The sequence below is a fragment of the Oncorhynchus keta genome, chromosome 26 (genome assembly GCF_023373465.1).
Source record: "Oncorhynchus keta strain PuntledgeMale-10-30-2019 chromosome 26, Oket_V2, whole genome shotgun sequence".
NCBI classification, from domain to species: Eukaryota; Metazoa; Chordata; class Actinopteri; order Salmoniformes; family Salmonidae; genus Oncorhynchus; species Oncorhynchus keta.
Window position 1 is genome coordinate 26,908,467 of NC_068446.1, and position 15,155 is coordinate 26,923,621.

Below are 15,155 nucleotides of genomic sequence, written 5' to 3' on the forward strand. Positions count from 1 at the left end.
TCTCTCTCTCTCTCTCTCTCTCTCTCTCTCTCTCTCTCTCTCTCGCTCGCTTGCTCTCTCTCTCTCTCTCGCTAACTATCTGTCTCTCTCGCTCTCTCTGGGTGGCAGGTAGCTTAGTGTTTAAGATCACTGGGCCAGTAATTGAAATGTTTCTTGTTCAAATCCCTGAGCTGGCAAGGTGCTAAGATCTGCTGCTCTGCCCTTGAGCAAGGCAGTTAATCCCCATTCAGACAATCCCCCGCCCGCACCACTCTGATTCAGAGGGGTTGGGTTAAATGCACAAGACACTATTCAGTTGAATGCATTCAGTTGTACAACCGACTAGGTATCCCCTCACTCTCTCAAGACCAACTTCTACAGTGCTGTGTGACTCAGTAAAGTGGTTGTTCAAAAGATCCTCCACTGAGTCAACAGTTGTTCACTACGCCACAGCATCTGTGTAGACTTCCTCCACTGACATGACACTGATGCAAAAGGAACCGTTGATAAAACACGAGCGAGAATGTGAGTGCAGTGCAGTACCTCTCTCCTGTACGAAGTAGGCCAGGTAGAGGTCCAGCTCCTTGACCGAGACACTGATGTGGTGTGGCTGGACACAGAGGATGGGGTTGTTGCACGGCCCAGCCTTGACCAGGCGCTCTCCGTCCGTGCTCTCCAGCGGGATGCCCTTGAACAGGATGACCATGACCAGGTCCAGCCTCCATACCTTGTCGGCCTGACGCAGGCAGTCGATCCTCCTCATCTTGCCCTTCTGGTCTGGGTTAGAGAGGACGCAGCAGGGGGGCTTCTTCCCCGTGATGGACAGCACAAAGTCCTCGCGGCACTCGGGCCGGATGTCCTTGCGCAGTTTGGCCAGCAGACGCGACGCCCACTTCTGCTTGACCTCGGGCTTCTCTCCCAGCAGCTCGTCCTTCACTGCCCGCTCTTCGTCCTTAGTCATCCTTTTCTCGTGCTTCTTGAAGTACTTGCGTTTGCGCGCCTGCAGGTTGAACCAGGTGTAGGCGAAGGCACGCACATGCGGCAGAAGGGCCTCGATGAACGGATGAAACTCATCCTGGATAAGTGGACAAGAAGAAAGGGGTAAGTACTACTTTCTACATAAATGTACCAGAAGCGACCATGCTGTATGAACCGTAACCTATAACAGTGTATACAGTACATGTGTATGGAACCAATTACTGTAAATAAAGAAAAGTGCAACCATAGTGGTTCTTTGTCTCCATGCTCAGTGGAACACCACCACCAACAGTAATCATTTATTGAATTATGTTTTGTTGATTATTTGCCTTCTTTTGGTCAGATTTTCAACAAACAAAATATACATCTGCATGACTTTGGGGCACCTCACAAGCCACAGTTGCTTTGCTGTTTAGCCCACAACGATTGAGCAATGTTCTCTTGGTATCTCTAATTACTTCCATATTTTCACTGAGCAAAAATCCCATATCCACCAGCCTGCCCTATAAAAGGCATTCAGAGATAATTTGCACATATAATATGCAAAACGATATAGTCTAATATATAGGCATGGTGCCTACGTTCATGTGTTTGCATGTCTAGCCAAACAATGTATAGACTAAGGTTTGTTTATGAGCACATCATAGGCTATAAATGCATGCATATGTATGTATGTGTTTGTTCTTGCTCATGAAGGGCCATTAATTGAGTGATTGTGTACAAAGGGGTAATCCATCCAAATGTAATGAAATGTCATTTGCACATACAAGCTGAGTTAAAGATGTATTAGAGTTAAAGATGTAAAGATGCGAGTACAGTGCTCAAATCTGTACAACCCACTTATTTTATTTTTTTATTTCACCTTTATTTAACCAGGTAGGCTAGTTGAGAACAAGTTCTCATTTGCAACTGCGACCTGGCCAAGATAAAGCATAGCAGTGTGAACAGACAACACAGAGTTACACATGGAGTAAACAATTAACAAGTCAATAACACAGTAGAAAAAAAGGGGAGTCTATATACATTGTGTGCAAAAGACATGAGGAGGTAGGCAAATAATTACAATATTGCAGATTAACACTGGAGTGATAAATGATCATGTACAGGTAGAGATATTGGTGTGCAAAAGAGCAGAAAAGTAAATAAATAAAAACTGTGGGGATGAGGTAGGTGAAAATGGGTGGGCTATTTACCAATAGGTTATGTACAGCTGCAGCGATCGGTTAGCTGCTCAGATAGCTGATGTTTGAAGTTGGTGAGGGAGATAAAAGTCTCCAACTTCAGCGATTTTTGCAATTCGTTCTAGTCACAGGCAGCAGAGAACTGGAACGAAAGGCGGCCGAATGAGGTTGTTGGCTTTAGTGATGATCAGTGAGATACACCTGCTGGAGCGCGTGCTACGGATGGGTGTAGCCATCGTGACCAGTGAACTGAGATAAGGCGGAGCTTTACCTAGCATGGCCTTGTAGATGACCTGGAGCCAGTGGGTCTGGCGACGAATATGTTGCGAGGGCCAGCCGACTAGAGCATACAAGTCGCAGTGGTGGGTAGTATAAGGTGCTTTAGTGACAAAACGGATGGCACTGTGATAAACTGCATCCAGTTTGCTGAGTAGAGTGTTGGAAGCGATTTTGTAGATGACATCGCCGAAGTCGAGGATAGTCAGTTTTGGTAAGCTTGGCAGCGTGAGTGAAGGAGGCTTTGTTGCGGAATAGAAAGCTGACTCTTGATTTGATTTTCGATTGGAGATGTTTGATATGGGTCTGGAAGGAGAGTTTGCAGTCTAGCCAGACACCTAGGTACTTATAGGTGTCCACATATTCAAGGTCGGAACCATCCAGTGTGGTGATGCTAGTTGGGCATGCGGGTGCAGGCAGCGATCGGTTGAAAAGCATGCATTTGGTTTTACTAGCGTTTAAGAGCAGTTGGAGGCCACGGAAGGAGTGTTGTATGGCATTGAAGCTCGTTTGGAGGTTAGATAGCACAGTGTCCAATGACGGGCCGAAAGTATATAGAATGGTGTCGTCTGCGTAGAGGTGGATCAGGGAATCGCCCGCAGCAAGACCAACATCATTGATATATACAGAGAAAAGAGTCGGCCCGAGAATTGAACCCTGTGGCACCCCATAGAGACTGCCAGAGGACCGGACAGCATGCCCTCCGATTTGACACACTGAACTCTGTCTGCAAAGTAATTGGTGAACCAGGCAAGGCAGTCATCCGAAAACCGAGGCTACTGAGTCTGCCGATAAGAATCTGGTGATTGACAGAGTCGAAAGCCTTGGCAAGGTCGATGAAGACGGCTGCACAGTACTGTCTTTTATCGATGGCGGTTATGATGTCGTTTAGTACCTTGAGTGTGGCTGAGGTGCACCCGTGACCGGCTCGGAAACCAGATTGCATAGCGGAGAAGGTACGGTGGGATTCGAGATGGTCAGTGACCTGTTTGTTGACTTGGCTTTCGAAGACCTTAGATAGGCAGGGCAGAATGGATATAGGTCTGTAACAGTTTGGGTCCAGGGTGTCTCCCCTTTGAAGAGGGGATGACTGCAGCAGCTTTCAATCCTTGGGGATCTCAGACGATATGAAAGAGAGGTTGAACAGGCTGGTAATAGGGGTTGCGACAATGGCGGAGGATAGTTTCAGAAATAGAGGGTCCAGATTGTCAAGCCCAGCTGATTTATACGGGTCCAGGTTTTGCAGCTATTTCAGAACATCTGTTATCTGGATTTGGGTAAAGGAGAACCTGGAGCGGCTTGGGCGAGGAGCTGCGGGGGGGCCGGAGCTGTTGGCCGAGGTAGGAGTAGTCAGGCGGAAGGCATGGCCAGCCGTTGAGAAATGCTTGTTGAAGTTTTCGATAATCATGGATTTGTCGGTGGTGACCGTGTTCCCTAGCCTCAGTGCTGTGGGCAGCTGGGAGGAGGAGCTCTTGTTCTCCATGGACTTCACAGTGTCCCAGAACTTTTTGGAGTTGGAGCTACAGGATGCAAACTTCTGCCTAAAGAAGCTGGCCTTAGCTTTCCTGACTGACTGCGTGTATTGGTTCCTGACTTCCCTGAACAGTTGCATATCGCGGGGACTGTTCGATGCTATTGCAGTCCGCCACAGGATGTTTTTGTGCTGGTCGAGGGCAGTCAGGTCTGGAGTGAACCAAGGGCTGTATCTGTTCTTAGTTCTGCATTTTTTGAACGGAGCATGCTTATCTAAAATGGTTACTCTTAAAGAATGACCAGGCATCCTCAACTGACGGGATGAGTTCAATGTCCTTCCAGGATACCCGGGCCAGGTCGATTAGAAAGGCCTGCTCACAGAAGTGTTTTAGGGAGCGTTTGACAGTGATTAGGGGTGGTCGTTTGACTGCGGCACCGTAGCGGATACAGGCAATGAGGCAGTGGTCGCTTCTCATGCTGCCCTTTAGGTTTTGTGTATTTGCCCTGGTGTCCATGAAGTTGAACCCTTTGTGGAATACCGGTGTCACAATATCAACTCTCCGGTGATCATCATCTCTTTCAATGAACTGTAACATTCCAAAATAGAACATTGTAGGATATCCTTCCTCAAAGGGTTAACGTTGTTGGTTAATGGCGTCTCTATGGGCTTCTTGGTGTCCACACAGAGAGGTTGGAGTGGAGTGGAGTGTGAAGGTGCTTCAGAGAGCCCATACAGGCCCTAGGAGCCGGCCCAGGGAGCGTAATTGGACATGACTGTATTACACTGCAGATCTCATGCAATTAACAGTCTGCAATACTGCTCTCAGAAGCACAACATTTTAAATGCTTCCAGCTTTCTCAACCATGGCATCCGGCTCTGAGCAGACGACATCGGTTTCAGATATATCTATTTTTTTGTTTAAATCATTCCTCCCATACCAACATTACATTTGATCCGGGGATGGCGAGTGTATTATTTTACTACAGTTTGCATTAAATAAAAGATGCATCATGTCCTTGAGGGCATTCTGTATGATAAGGTTTATGCTTTTTGAAGTTTAATCATGATAAAGCATCTGTGGTGACAGAGACAGCATCCTTTATTTCACGTTTATTTAGTCTGGCTTCACTGTGTTCCTATTCAGGACAGTTATAAAACAAATATATTGAAAGCAGCGACTCCACTGAGAAGAGAGGAAACCAGTTGTATACATCCTATTTTAAACAGTAACAGCAGGACAAATTGTGTTTTCATGTCCACTTCACTTATGTCAACTTTATATCTAAACAGGGTTCAAAGAAAACAGTCGGCTGTAATTTCGGGGTTCAGAGTCCTTTGTCTTGGCCTGCTGAACGCAGAGCGCACATACACAAGTATGTACAATCAGTGCCGGAAGAGGGATCATGGAGAAGAGATAGAGTTACAGTGTAAATGTTCCAAAGCTAACAAGTAGAGCAGAGAGAAACTCTTGTGATAGAAACCAGAGGCCTGGAAACCAGACAGACAATCTGGGGCTTTATGAATTTCCAAAAAGAGAAGGCAATTCAACACTGCCACGGGTACAACAAACTCACAGTATGTCTATTTAACGGTTACATAACGTTTGTTTTTAGTGGAGAACGTTTACAGCAGAGCTGCAGCTCTCCAGTCAAGATGAAGAGAGGTTCGCTTCCATTTCAGGCATTCATAATCATATGTGTTTTAGCCAAATGATAACACCACAAAACGTTTAGGAGGGAGAAAGACTCAAGATATTGTAACAATTTGAGTACAAGGCCAAGTCCATTTTCAATGTGTGGTATACTTCTCAATTGGGTGCCTATTTTGCCTATTTGTGTCTAGCTCGCACAGACAAGACTCCTGACCATGGATGTTCCCCTGTCTGGCCCATGGATAGAGTTCCTCTCTTTAAACACATTGTGCTGGAATATGAACACCAACCAGCCCTGCAGCAAAAGTAAACACTAACATACTTTCATTGAGGTTAGTTGCTATTTTCGAAATATTTCCATGACATTTAGAGTGAACTCCAAACGTGCATTTCTGGACTTTAGGGCATGTCCCTCTTCTCCACTTATCCCTGCCTCCCTTTTATGAGGTCCTTATGTTTTCATAGCTCCCTCCATCCACATACCCCCTAGCTACAGCATCCATCTGTGCAAACTAGACTTTTACAGGCCCCTAATGGTAGCCTCTAGCCACACAAACCTGTCCTTCTTTCACCTGTGCCCTACTGTCTCTCTGTCCCAACCCCACAGCAACACAGGACAGTTTCTTAACTGTACAGGTGAATAGAGGTCTGAGACCATCATTTAAAAGTACCCAATAACCTAGCGGTGAAACTAGTGTTACCTTATCAAATGTTAAGGTAATGAACGTTATTTATGATAAGGGTTACTTACATGGAGAAAATCGGACCTCTCTGAAATCAAAATGGATGGCCCTCCCCCTAAACCCTCCCTGAAGCTTGAAAAAAAAAGAGTGACCCTCACCTATGCCCAAAATAACAACTAAAACAAAGTGGATAGCAGAAAACATGTCTATACCGTTTACCATCACTTCTTGGACAGACCAGAGCCTTAGATATGCAGTTTTAAAAACTGTTTTTTGTCCTGTAAGCATTGCATGGCAGCACAGGAATTTTGATAGTGTACAGGGCTGCAGGCCAGAACGTTGTGGGTTTGCAGACCACTGTGGACAAGGGTAGGGGTGGAAAGATCTCCTTTATAGTAAAACGCATTGCATGAGCCTATCATCGTATTTCATGCAATTCTATGTCATTTTACATATTAGCAGAATCTTTTTTTAATACCACACAAATGACATGCTAAGAATGGACAGAGAGATCGGTCCACGTGTTCATCGTATCGTATTTCTCCAATGCCAAATCAGTGTGACATGTTTGCAACGAAGCTCTCCCTGTTTGCAAATAATTAAATCTGAGACGTCATAAGGAATCTGAGCATGTTACTTGCATAGGTTAGGCCTACCTTTCCACCCCAGACAGATTAAGCCTACTGATGCAGAAGATTTTAAGCTTAAACTGCTGGCTACTCTTCTTCCGTGGCTTAACCCAGCTAGTGTAGGTAACAAGGTAGGTAGGTGTTTCCCTAAATGCTGTCTGGGTTTAAACATCTTCTACACAGAAAGTGAATATCTCAATTCAAAGTGACAAAATTAGATTACTTCCAAAGCAAAGTCAATTTTTGTCTCCTCGGCTATAGAAGGTTGTAGCTCAGCCTCTAAACGTCAAAGAACCGAACCAATTATATCCCCTTATGCACCGGAGCCACATCTTTCCCGGGCATTTTACAGCTTGTTTATAGCATACAGCATCGCGGACCTAAGCGCTGTTATAGATAACTTTATGTAACCAATCCTTATATTATTCTAAATCTTAAACTAACAATGGGTAGGCCTGTGCTTTTTGCCATTTTCCGTAATTAAATGTAAGCCTATATGTATGCCGTCTCATACGCTCTCAATTCCAGTTTTGGTTTTAATTGATTTAACAGCCTTCACTGACACAGAGGTAGGCTATTTAAAGAGTGCATGGTGGGTGGAGGAATTGACTGACAAAAATAAATGTGTGTAGCAGCCTATAGCTTAATTTCGTCTGTAAAACAGGTAGGCCTACCTCTTATTTCTTAAATAGGAAGACATATGCTCTAACACAAAGCCCTCTTGTTGTTAGTAAAGTCTAATTAAAAATGAGTACGGTGTAAATTAATTATGCCTACTCGAATGTGCCTACTTTCAGCACCATGAGCTGTCCATTTCCGATTGATTGTGCCGCGGCTGCTGCTTCAAGTTTCAGCCCCACAATGTAAGTTATTCGAAACTGGCTTATTGTGAGGTCAATAACTATGACAAATACACAATGGGCAACAAATACATTGTTTTGAATACAATATATTATAGTAGTAGCAAACTATCAAAGTTGACCTCCGGGTCCTCCTCATCTTTGCTCTATCCTTCTCAAACTGAACTGAACATAGGCTATAACAGGGACCATCAACTAGATTCAGTCGTGGGCCGATTTGTTCTTGAGCGGATGGTCGGGGGCCAAATTCCGACTTGGGCCGCCAGTTGGCGAACCCTGGGGTTATAGGCTAGTCCGTGCGCAAGATAATGCATTTTTGGACTAGGCCTATCCCCCAAAATAGGCACACTTAATATTGCGTGCCCAGAGTTGAATCAGAGATGAGGGGTGGCATCGGGCACACATCGATATATAGTCTAATAAGCATCTAATTCTACAACACTGAGAAATATAGACATTTCATCAATTACAAATTACATGACCCTCCCCTGGACTAGATTTTAAAAATACTAAAGCTGTGCAGAGTAAAGGAGTTGAGGGAAGGAGTTGAGAAGCGGACCCTCTCTCTCCTTTCCATATTGGGCAGGGACCCGTTCCAATGGAATGCTATGGTTTTTCTACAATCTCAATCAGAAGGTTGCCTTGACTACAGATTTGTTTACACTCTGACGATGAGAATGTTATTGATAAACAGAGGTGATGAATGAGTTCCCATATGGCAGACCGACTGCAGATCTTTGATCAGAGCCTGGGTCTGAAGGCAGCTCAGCGCAGAGCAGAGGCCTGCTAAGATATCTGTCCTGTGCACCTATCAGTTTGGCCATTCAATAGTATATATTGGTGGCTACTGACTGGAGTCAGAGAGGCCAGAAATAACCTGAGTCCAGAGCCCTGCTCACAGAGGAAAGACCTGGCCATCACAGCTGTGTTTGTGCAGTAATTGAATCATTTTGTTTTTGCAGAGCCCAAGGAGATGTGTTTTTATTCCTGCTCGTTGCTCGGATACCATTTTTATTATGTCTTAAACAGAGAATGTAATTTCTTTGCAAATCCTTTTCCGAGGAGACAGGAATCGGAGGGGTGGTTGGTCTTTCTAGCGAATGAGAGAATGGTGGAGTTGTGGTCAGATGCACAATGTTGCCATGGTCACACTTTGTGCCAAGCACGTGCCACAACCCAAGCAAAGAAGGAGAGGGTGGAAAGTATTCTTACAGTTGATGAAATAACACATCTAAGCTATGGAACTTTCAAATGACTTCTATAGCCTCACCCTATTTTGCATTGTGAATATTGTAGGTACGGTATTATAACATCAACTTAAACTGAAGAGCTGTATTTTTTCCCCCATATTCTCTTTATCGAGGCAAGTGTAATGTTGAATTCATTATGCTCAGAATTTACAGCTTTCTAAGCTTTCATGACAAGAATTCCTCCCTCCACACCCCCATCCTGCACTGTAACTACAGCAATCGCAAGAGGCTCTGAATCAAAATGGCAAAATCTCCTTCCCTCTCTCATTTCAATGCTAATGGTTGTAGAATACTAAAACAGATGATTGCCAAGAAAGCCGAAAAATGCTCTCTGCTCGTACCAAAGGCCTTCTAACCACACTACCAACCAAACTACACCTACAAAAAGGCACAACACTGGAGAGGAGGGAACCAGATTTAGAAGGAAAGTGACGAGGGTGTGACTGGCTAAACACTGACCATCCATGAAAGTGTCTGCAGTGTCCATCTCCTCCAGACCATCAGCACAATTCCACTCTTTTCCTTGGTCAGTTATGGTGTGAAAAGCATCGTTCCCGTCAAGAACAAACGATCAGTAATAACCCCAAGACTGCACCAATCTCACCATCCCTGTGTGATACTGAATGTAGATATCTAAATAACTGTTAGCTCCGTTACTGAGTAATAAATCGTTAGGGAAAGTGTGTCGGCCTGTTTCCAGCAGGGCCGTGGTAGGGCTGTGAATGTTAAGTGGGTCAAAGGGGATGTTGTGTTGACTTCCAGCAGTGAGTCATCCTGCCTAGTAGCTGCACAATCGCTGAGTCAGCCCTCAGCCACGCACAGTGACAATAGAGGGCAGGGAGGAGGGATGGGCACTGGAACAGAGGCAGCAAGCTACAGAGGAGGGAAGACTCACTGCGGTATTTGGGTTCGCTCACTCTGTCGATCTCATTCGCTGTCCCACATGGAGGCTACAGCTTTGTGACGGTCTCACAACTATGGAGGTGCTCCGTCAACTGAAAGGGAACATTCTGACCTTTGAAATGTTGATCTAACAAACTGTATTTTGTGTTTCGTCGGTATACGTTCAGAGTCAAACACACCATACTCACTATGCGGCAGTATGGTTTCAGAGTCAGACACGCCATACTCACTATGACTCAATTAAATACTGGGAAAAACCCATCTGAAATTTCCACGTCAAAGTTCTTTATTAGTGTTGATGAACAGAACACTCATTCTCTCCCAAAGTGAGAGAGATATGTGCATGTGGTGTATGTGGCCAGTGGTGTAAAGTACTTAAGTAAAAATACTTTAAAGTACTACTTAAGTAGTTTTTGGGGGTATCTGTACTTTACTTTAATATTTTTCACTACTTTTACTTTTACTGAACTCAATTCTTTAAGAAAATAATGTACTTTTTACTCCACACATTTACCTTGACACCCAAAAGTACTCGTTACATTTTTAATGCTTAGCAGGACAGGAAAATGGTCCAATTCACACACTTATCAAGAGAACATCCCTGGTCATCTCTACTATCTGTGATCTGGTGGACTCACTAAACACACAGGCTTCGTTTGTAAATGTGTGAATGTTGTAGAGTGCCCCTGGCTATCCGTAAAATAAAAAAACAATAAAATGGTGGCCTCTGCTTTGCTTAATATAAGGAATTAGAAATTATTTATACTTTTACTTTTGATACTTAAGTATATTTAAAACCAAATACTTTTAGACTTTTACTCAAGTAGTATTTTACTGGGTGATTTTACTTTTACTTGAGTAATTTTCTATTACGGTACATTTACTTTTACTCAAGTATGACAATTGGGTACTTTTTACACCACTGGTTATGGCCATTGTCCATGGCTCTTCTTCATCTTCTTAGAAAAGACTGAACATTGCATCTGTTTCCCATAGTCTCACTGAAAGTAGTGAGGGTGCATCATTCCTTGCCATTATTTGAGTGGAAAATAAACCTCATTAACTCCACTGCATGCCATTAACAATGCATGCTTTATGTTGACGGATCTACACTATAAATACAAAAGTATGTGGACGCCCCTATAAATAAGTGGATTCGGCTATTTCAGCCACACCCGTTGCTGACAGGTGCATAATATCGAGCACACGGCCATGCGTTCTCCATAGCCAAACATTGGTTGTAGAATGGAGTTACGGAAGAGCTCAGTGACTTTCAACGTGGCCCCACCATAGGATGACACCTTTCCAACAAGTCAGTTCATCAAATTTCTGCCCTACTAGAGCTGCCCCGGTCAACTGTAAGTGCTCGTATTGTGAAGTGGAAATGTCTAAGAGCAACAACGGGTCAGCCGCAAAGTGGTAGGCCACACAAGCTCAAAGAACGGGACCACCGAGTACTGAAGCGCAAAATCGTCTGTCCTCGGTTGCAACACGACCGAGTTCCAAACTGCCTCTGGAAGCAATGTCAGCATAAGAACTGTTCGTCGGGAGCTTCATGAAATGGGTTTTCATGGCCGAGCAGCCGCACACAAGCCTAAGATCCTCATGCGCAATGCCAAGCGTCAGCTGGAGTGGTGTAAAGCTTGCCGCCATTGGACTCTGGAACAGTGTAAACGCGTTCTCTGGAGTGATGAGTCACGCTTCACCATCTGGCAGTACGACGGACGAATCTGAGTTTGGCGGGTGCCAGGAGAACACTACTTGCCTCAATGCATAGTGCCAACTGTATAGTGCCAACTAATGTTTGGTGGGGGAGGAATAATGGTATGGGGCTGTTTTTCATGGTTCGGGCTAGGCCCCTTAGTTCCAGTGGAGGGAAATCTTAATGCTACAGATTCTAGATGATTCCGTGCTTCCAACTTTGTGGCAACAGTTTGAGGAAGGCCCTTTCACATTTACGCATAACAATGCACCCGTGCAGAAAGCGAGGTCCATACAGAAGTGGTTTGTTGAGATTTGTGTGGAAGAACTTGACTGGCCTGCACAGAGCCCTGACCTCAACCCCATTGAAAATCTTTGGGATGAATTGGAATGCCGACTGTGAGCCAGGCCTAATCACCCAACATCATTGCCCGACCTCACTAATGCTCTTGTGGCTGAATGGAAAAAAGTCCCCAAAGCAATGTTCCAACATCTAGAGGAAAGCCTTCACATAAGAGTGGAGTCTAATATACCAGCAAAGGAGGGGACCAACTCCATATTAATGGCCATGATTTTGGAATAAGATGTTCGAAGAACAGGTGTCCACATACTTTTGGTAATGTAGTGTAATCCCTGCGTCTGCCTTGGGATTAAGTAGCACAAGCAGCCGTGTGTCTGGGCTGCTTTGAGACGGGCCTCTGTGGGCCTTCAACACATCCCATGAGAGCCCCTAACGTGGGAAAGGAGACTGTGAGATAATGACCATGCATGTCTGTGTGTACATAGGACGGTTGAACATGTGAGGGTCTGGCTGTCTAGGCTTGGCAAAGGGCTGTTATAGTAAAAGACATCCTGAGAGAGTAACTGATAATGTCGTCTTGCCTCGTCTTCAAAACATCAAGCAAAAGTCCTTTCAACGTGATAAAACATAATTTAGTAGCATGGGAATGATGGGGGTAGGTTTTCTAATGACAAATCTCAAGATTTGAGAACCGTTCAAGAAATCACAGCATCTTAACCATTCCAGTAGTGAAAATAAACTGTGACATTAGGATCCAAATACACATCTACAGATTTACTCTCTTAATTTGATCACTCTGTTATTTCAGAGAATTTTCCTGTGCAGCAGGAAATGCAAATTGTAGTGTATTGAAGGCTTCTGAAGTTTGTCATTTCCACTTTCACATGTCAGATTTGATTTGCCCTAAAGAAAAATGTATCAACCACTCCAAAAATGTCCATTAATTATAATCCACATAATAATTCACATTTTCTGTTGCTGCAGGATTATTTTCCAGCTGTGAGAAACTGGTCAAATTAAGATAGCACATTTGTGTAGGCAATTTCAATTTCAGTCATGACTGGATCTGTGATCTTTTAGTTTGTTTGTGGGAGGGAGAGAGTTTGGTGTTTCCTATGCCATTCTGAGATGTCATCAACCATATGTTTTAGATCCTCGGGTGACGAGAGACACCCAGTAATGTCATGACGAAAGATTCAAGAAGTGCAAATTAGGGCTGGGTGATATATCAAATTAATTTGATTCATTCTAATGTATGTTTTTGCATGCTATTCCAAATACCTGTATCACAAGAATCAAGCATTTAATTTCTTTCATTTTATGAGCATTTATGTCCACTTCTTCTCATGTTGTCGTTTCGGTCTCATCTCCTTAGTGGCTTTTGTGCCGTGTGCAGGAGCAGATTAATGAAACCAAGGGGCCCAAGAGGCAGCAAAAAATATACAATTAAAATAAAAACATTATTATACGTGCAGTATATATTTTATATTTTTTCACTGCAAGTGCCAACCACTAGAAGACTCAGGAGCCTCCTCTCAATGAGTGTCGACTGCCTGCTGCTGCCTGCTGCCGCTCTGCTAATCTTCAGAAGGAGGGAGGAGAGGAGGTAGGGGCCCACGTGGGTAACTGGGGGGGCCCTGCCTTGATTGGGTAACTGATTCATAAAATATAAAATAAAAACGGCATAATAAATACATGTGACTGGTCAATTGTGTGAGTCCGGGGCTGGGCCCAAGAGGCAAAAACATTACGTTTTTTAAAAATTATTATATTTTATTATCCAACCACAGGAGCCCGCTCTCAATGTTCAAAATACACCAGAGAGCATCATTTAGCCACAGAGAATCAATTGTTTATAAAAAAATAACTGTGGATTTAAGTTTTATCACAAGCACAAAATTAGGAAAAGACCTACATTGAGCGTCTTTAAAAGGGTGTTTGCGCCACCATGAGCTGCCAGAACCGCTTCAACGCGCCTTGGCATAGATTCTACAAGTGGACCTAAACCATGCCGGGCAAATGCACCTCACACCATAACATCCCTTGTTTACTCAAGTGTTTCCTTTATTTAGGCAGTTACCGGTATGTCCACAGTCAGGAACACTGCAGTTTGGGCAGCATGCGAGACAAACATAGGCTACAGCTTGTTGCTTTGTGGCCATAGACATACAGTGCCTTGCGAAAGTATTCGGCCCCCTTGAACTTTGCGACCTTTTGCCACATTTCAAGCTTCAAACATAAAGATATAAAACTGTATTTTTTTGTGAAGAATCAACAAGTGGGACACAATCATGAAGTGGAACGACATTTATTGGATATTTCAAACTTTTTTAACAAATCAAAAACTGAAAAATTGGGCGTGCAAAATTATTCAGCCCCCTTAAGTTAATACTTTGTAGCGCCACCTTTTGCTGCGATTACAGCTGTAAGTCGCTTGGGGTATGTCTCTATCAGTTTTGCACATCGAGAGACTGAAATGTTTTCCCATTCCTCCTTGCAAAAAAGCTCGAGCTCAGTGAGGTTGGATGGAGAGCATTTGTGAACAGCAGTTTTCAGTTCTTCCCACAGATTCTCGATTGGATTCAGGTCTGGACTTTGACTTGGCCATTCTAACACCTGGATATGTTTATTTTTGAACCATTCCATTGTAGATTTTGATTTATGTTTTGGATCATTGTCTTGATGGAAGACAAATCTCCGTCCCAGTCTCAGGTCTTTTGCAGACTCCATCAAGTTTTCTTCCAGAATGGTCCTGTATTTGGCTCCATCCATCTTCCCATCAATTTGAACCATCTTCCCTGTCCCTGCTGAAGAAAAGCAGGCCCAAACCATGATGCTGCCACCACCATGTTTGACAGTGGGGATGGTGTGTTCAGGGTGATGAGCTGTGTTGCTTTTACGCCAAACATAACGTTTTGCATTGTTGCCAAAAAGTTCAATTTTGGTTTCATCTGACCAGAGCACCTTCTTCCACATGTTTGGTGTGTCTCCCAGGTGGCTTGTGGCAAACTTTAAACAACACTTTTTATGGATATCTTTAAGAAATGGCTTTCTTCTTGCCACTCTTCCATAAAGGCCAGATTTGTGCAATATACGACTGATTGTTGTCCTATGGACAGAGTCTCCCACCTCAGCTGTAGATCTCTGCAGTTCATCCAGAGTGATCATGGGCCTCTTGGCTGCATCTCTGATCAGTCTTCTCCTTGTATGAGCTGAAAGTTTAGAGGGACGGCCAGGTCTTGGTAGATTTGCAGTGGTCTGATACTCCTTCCATTTCAATATTATCGCT

At 43.9% G+C, this 15,155-nt stretch overlaps 1 protein-coding gene across 7 annotated transcripts in view; it reads right to left on the minus strand.

The window, feature by feature from the left end:
• The window catches only part of LOC118359172 (nuclear factor 1 C-type-like), a 151,500-nt gene that overhangs the window by 108,591 nt on the left and 27,754 nt on the right, over positions 1-15,155 (minus strand). For all 7 annotated transcript variants that reach the window (XM_052480466.1, XM_052480464.1, XM_052480468.1 and 4 more), the window contains exon 2: positions 523-1,054. In XM_052480466.1, coding sequence (XP_052336426.1) covers positions 523-1,054 — 532 coding nt within the window. The remainder of the gene's footprint in view (positions 1-522; positions 1,055-15,155) is intronic.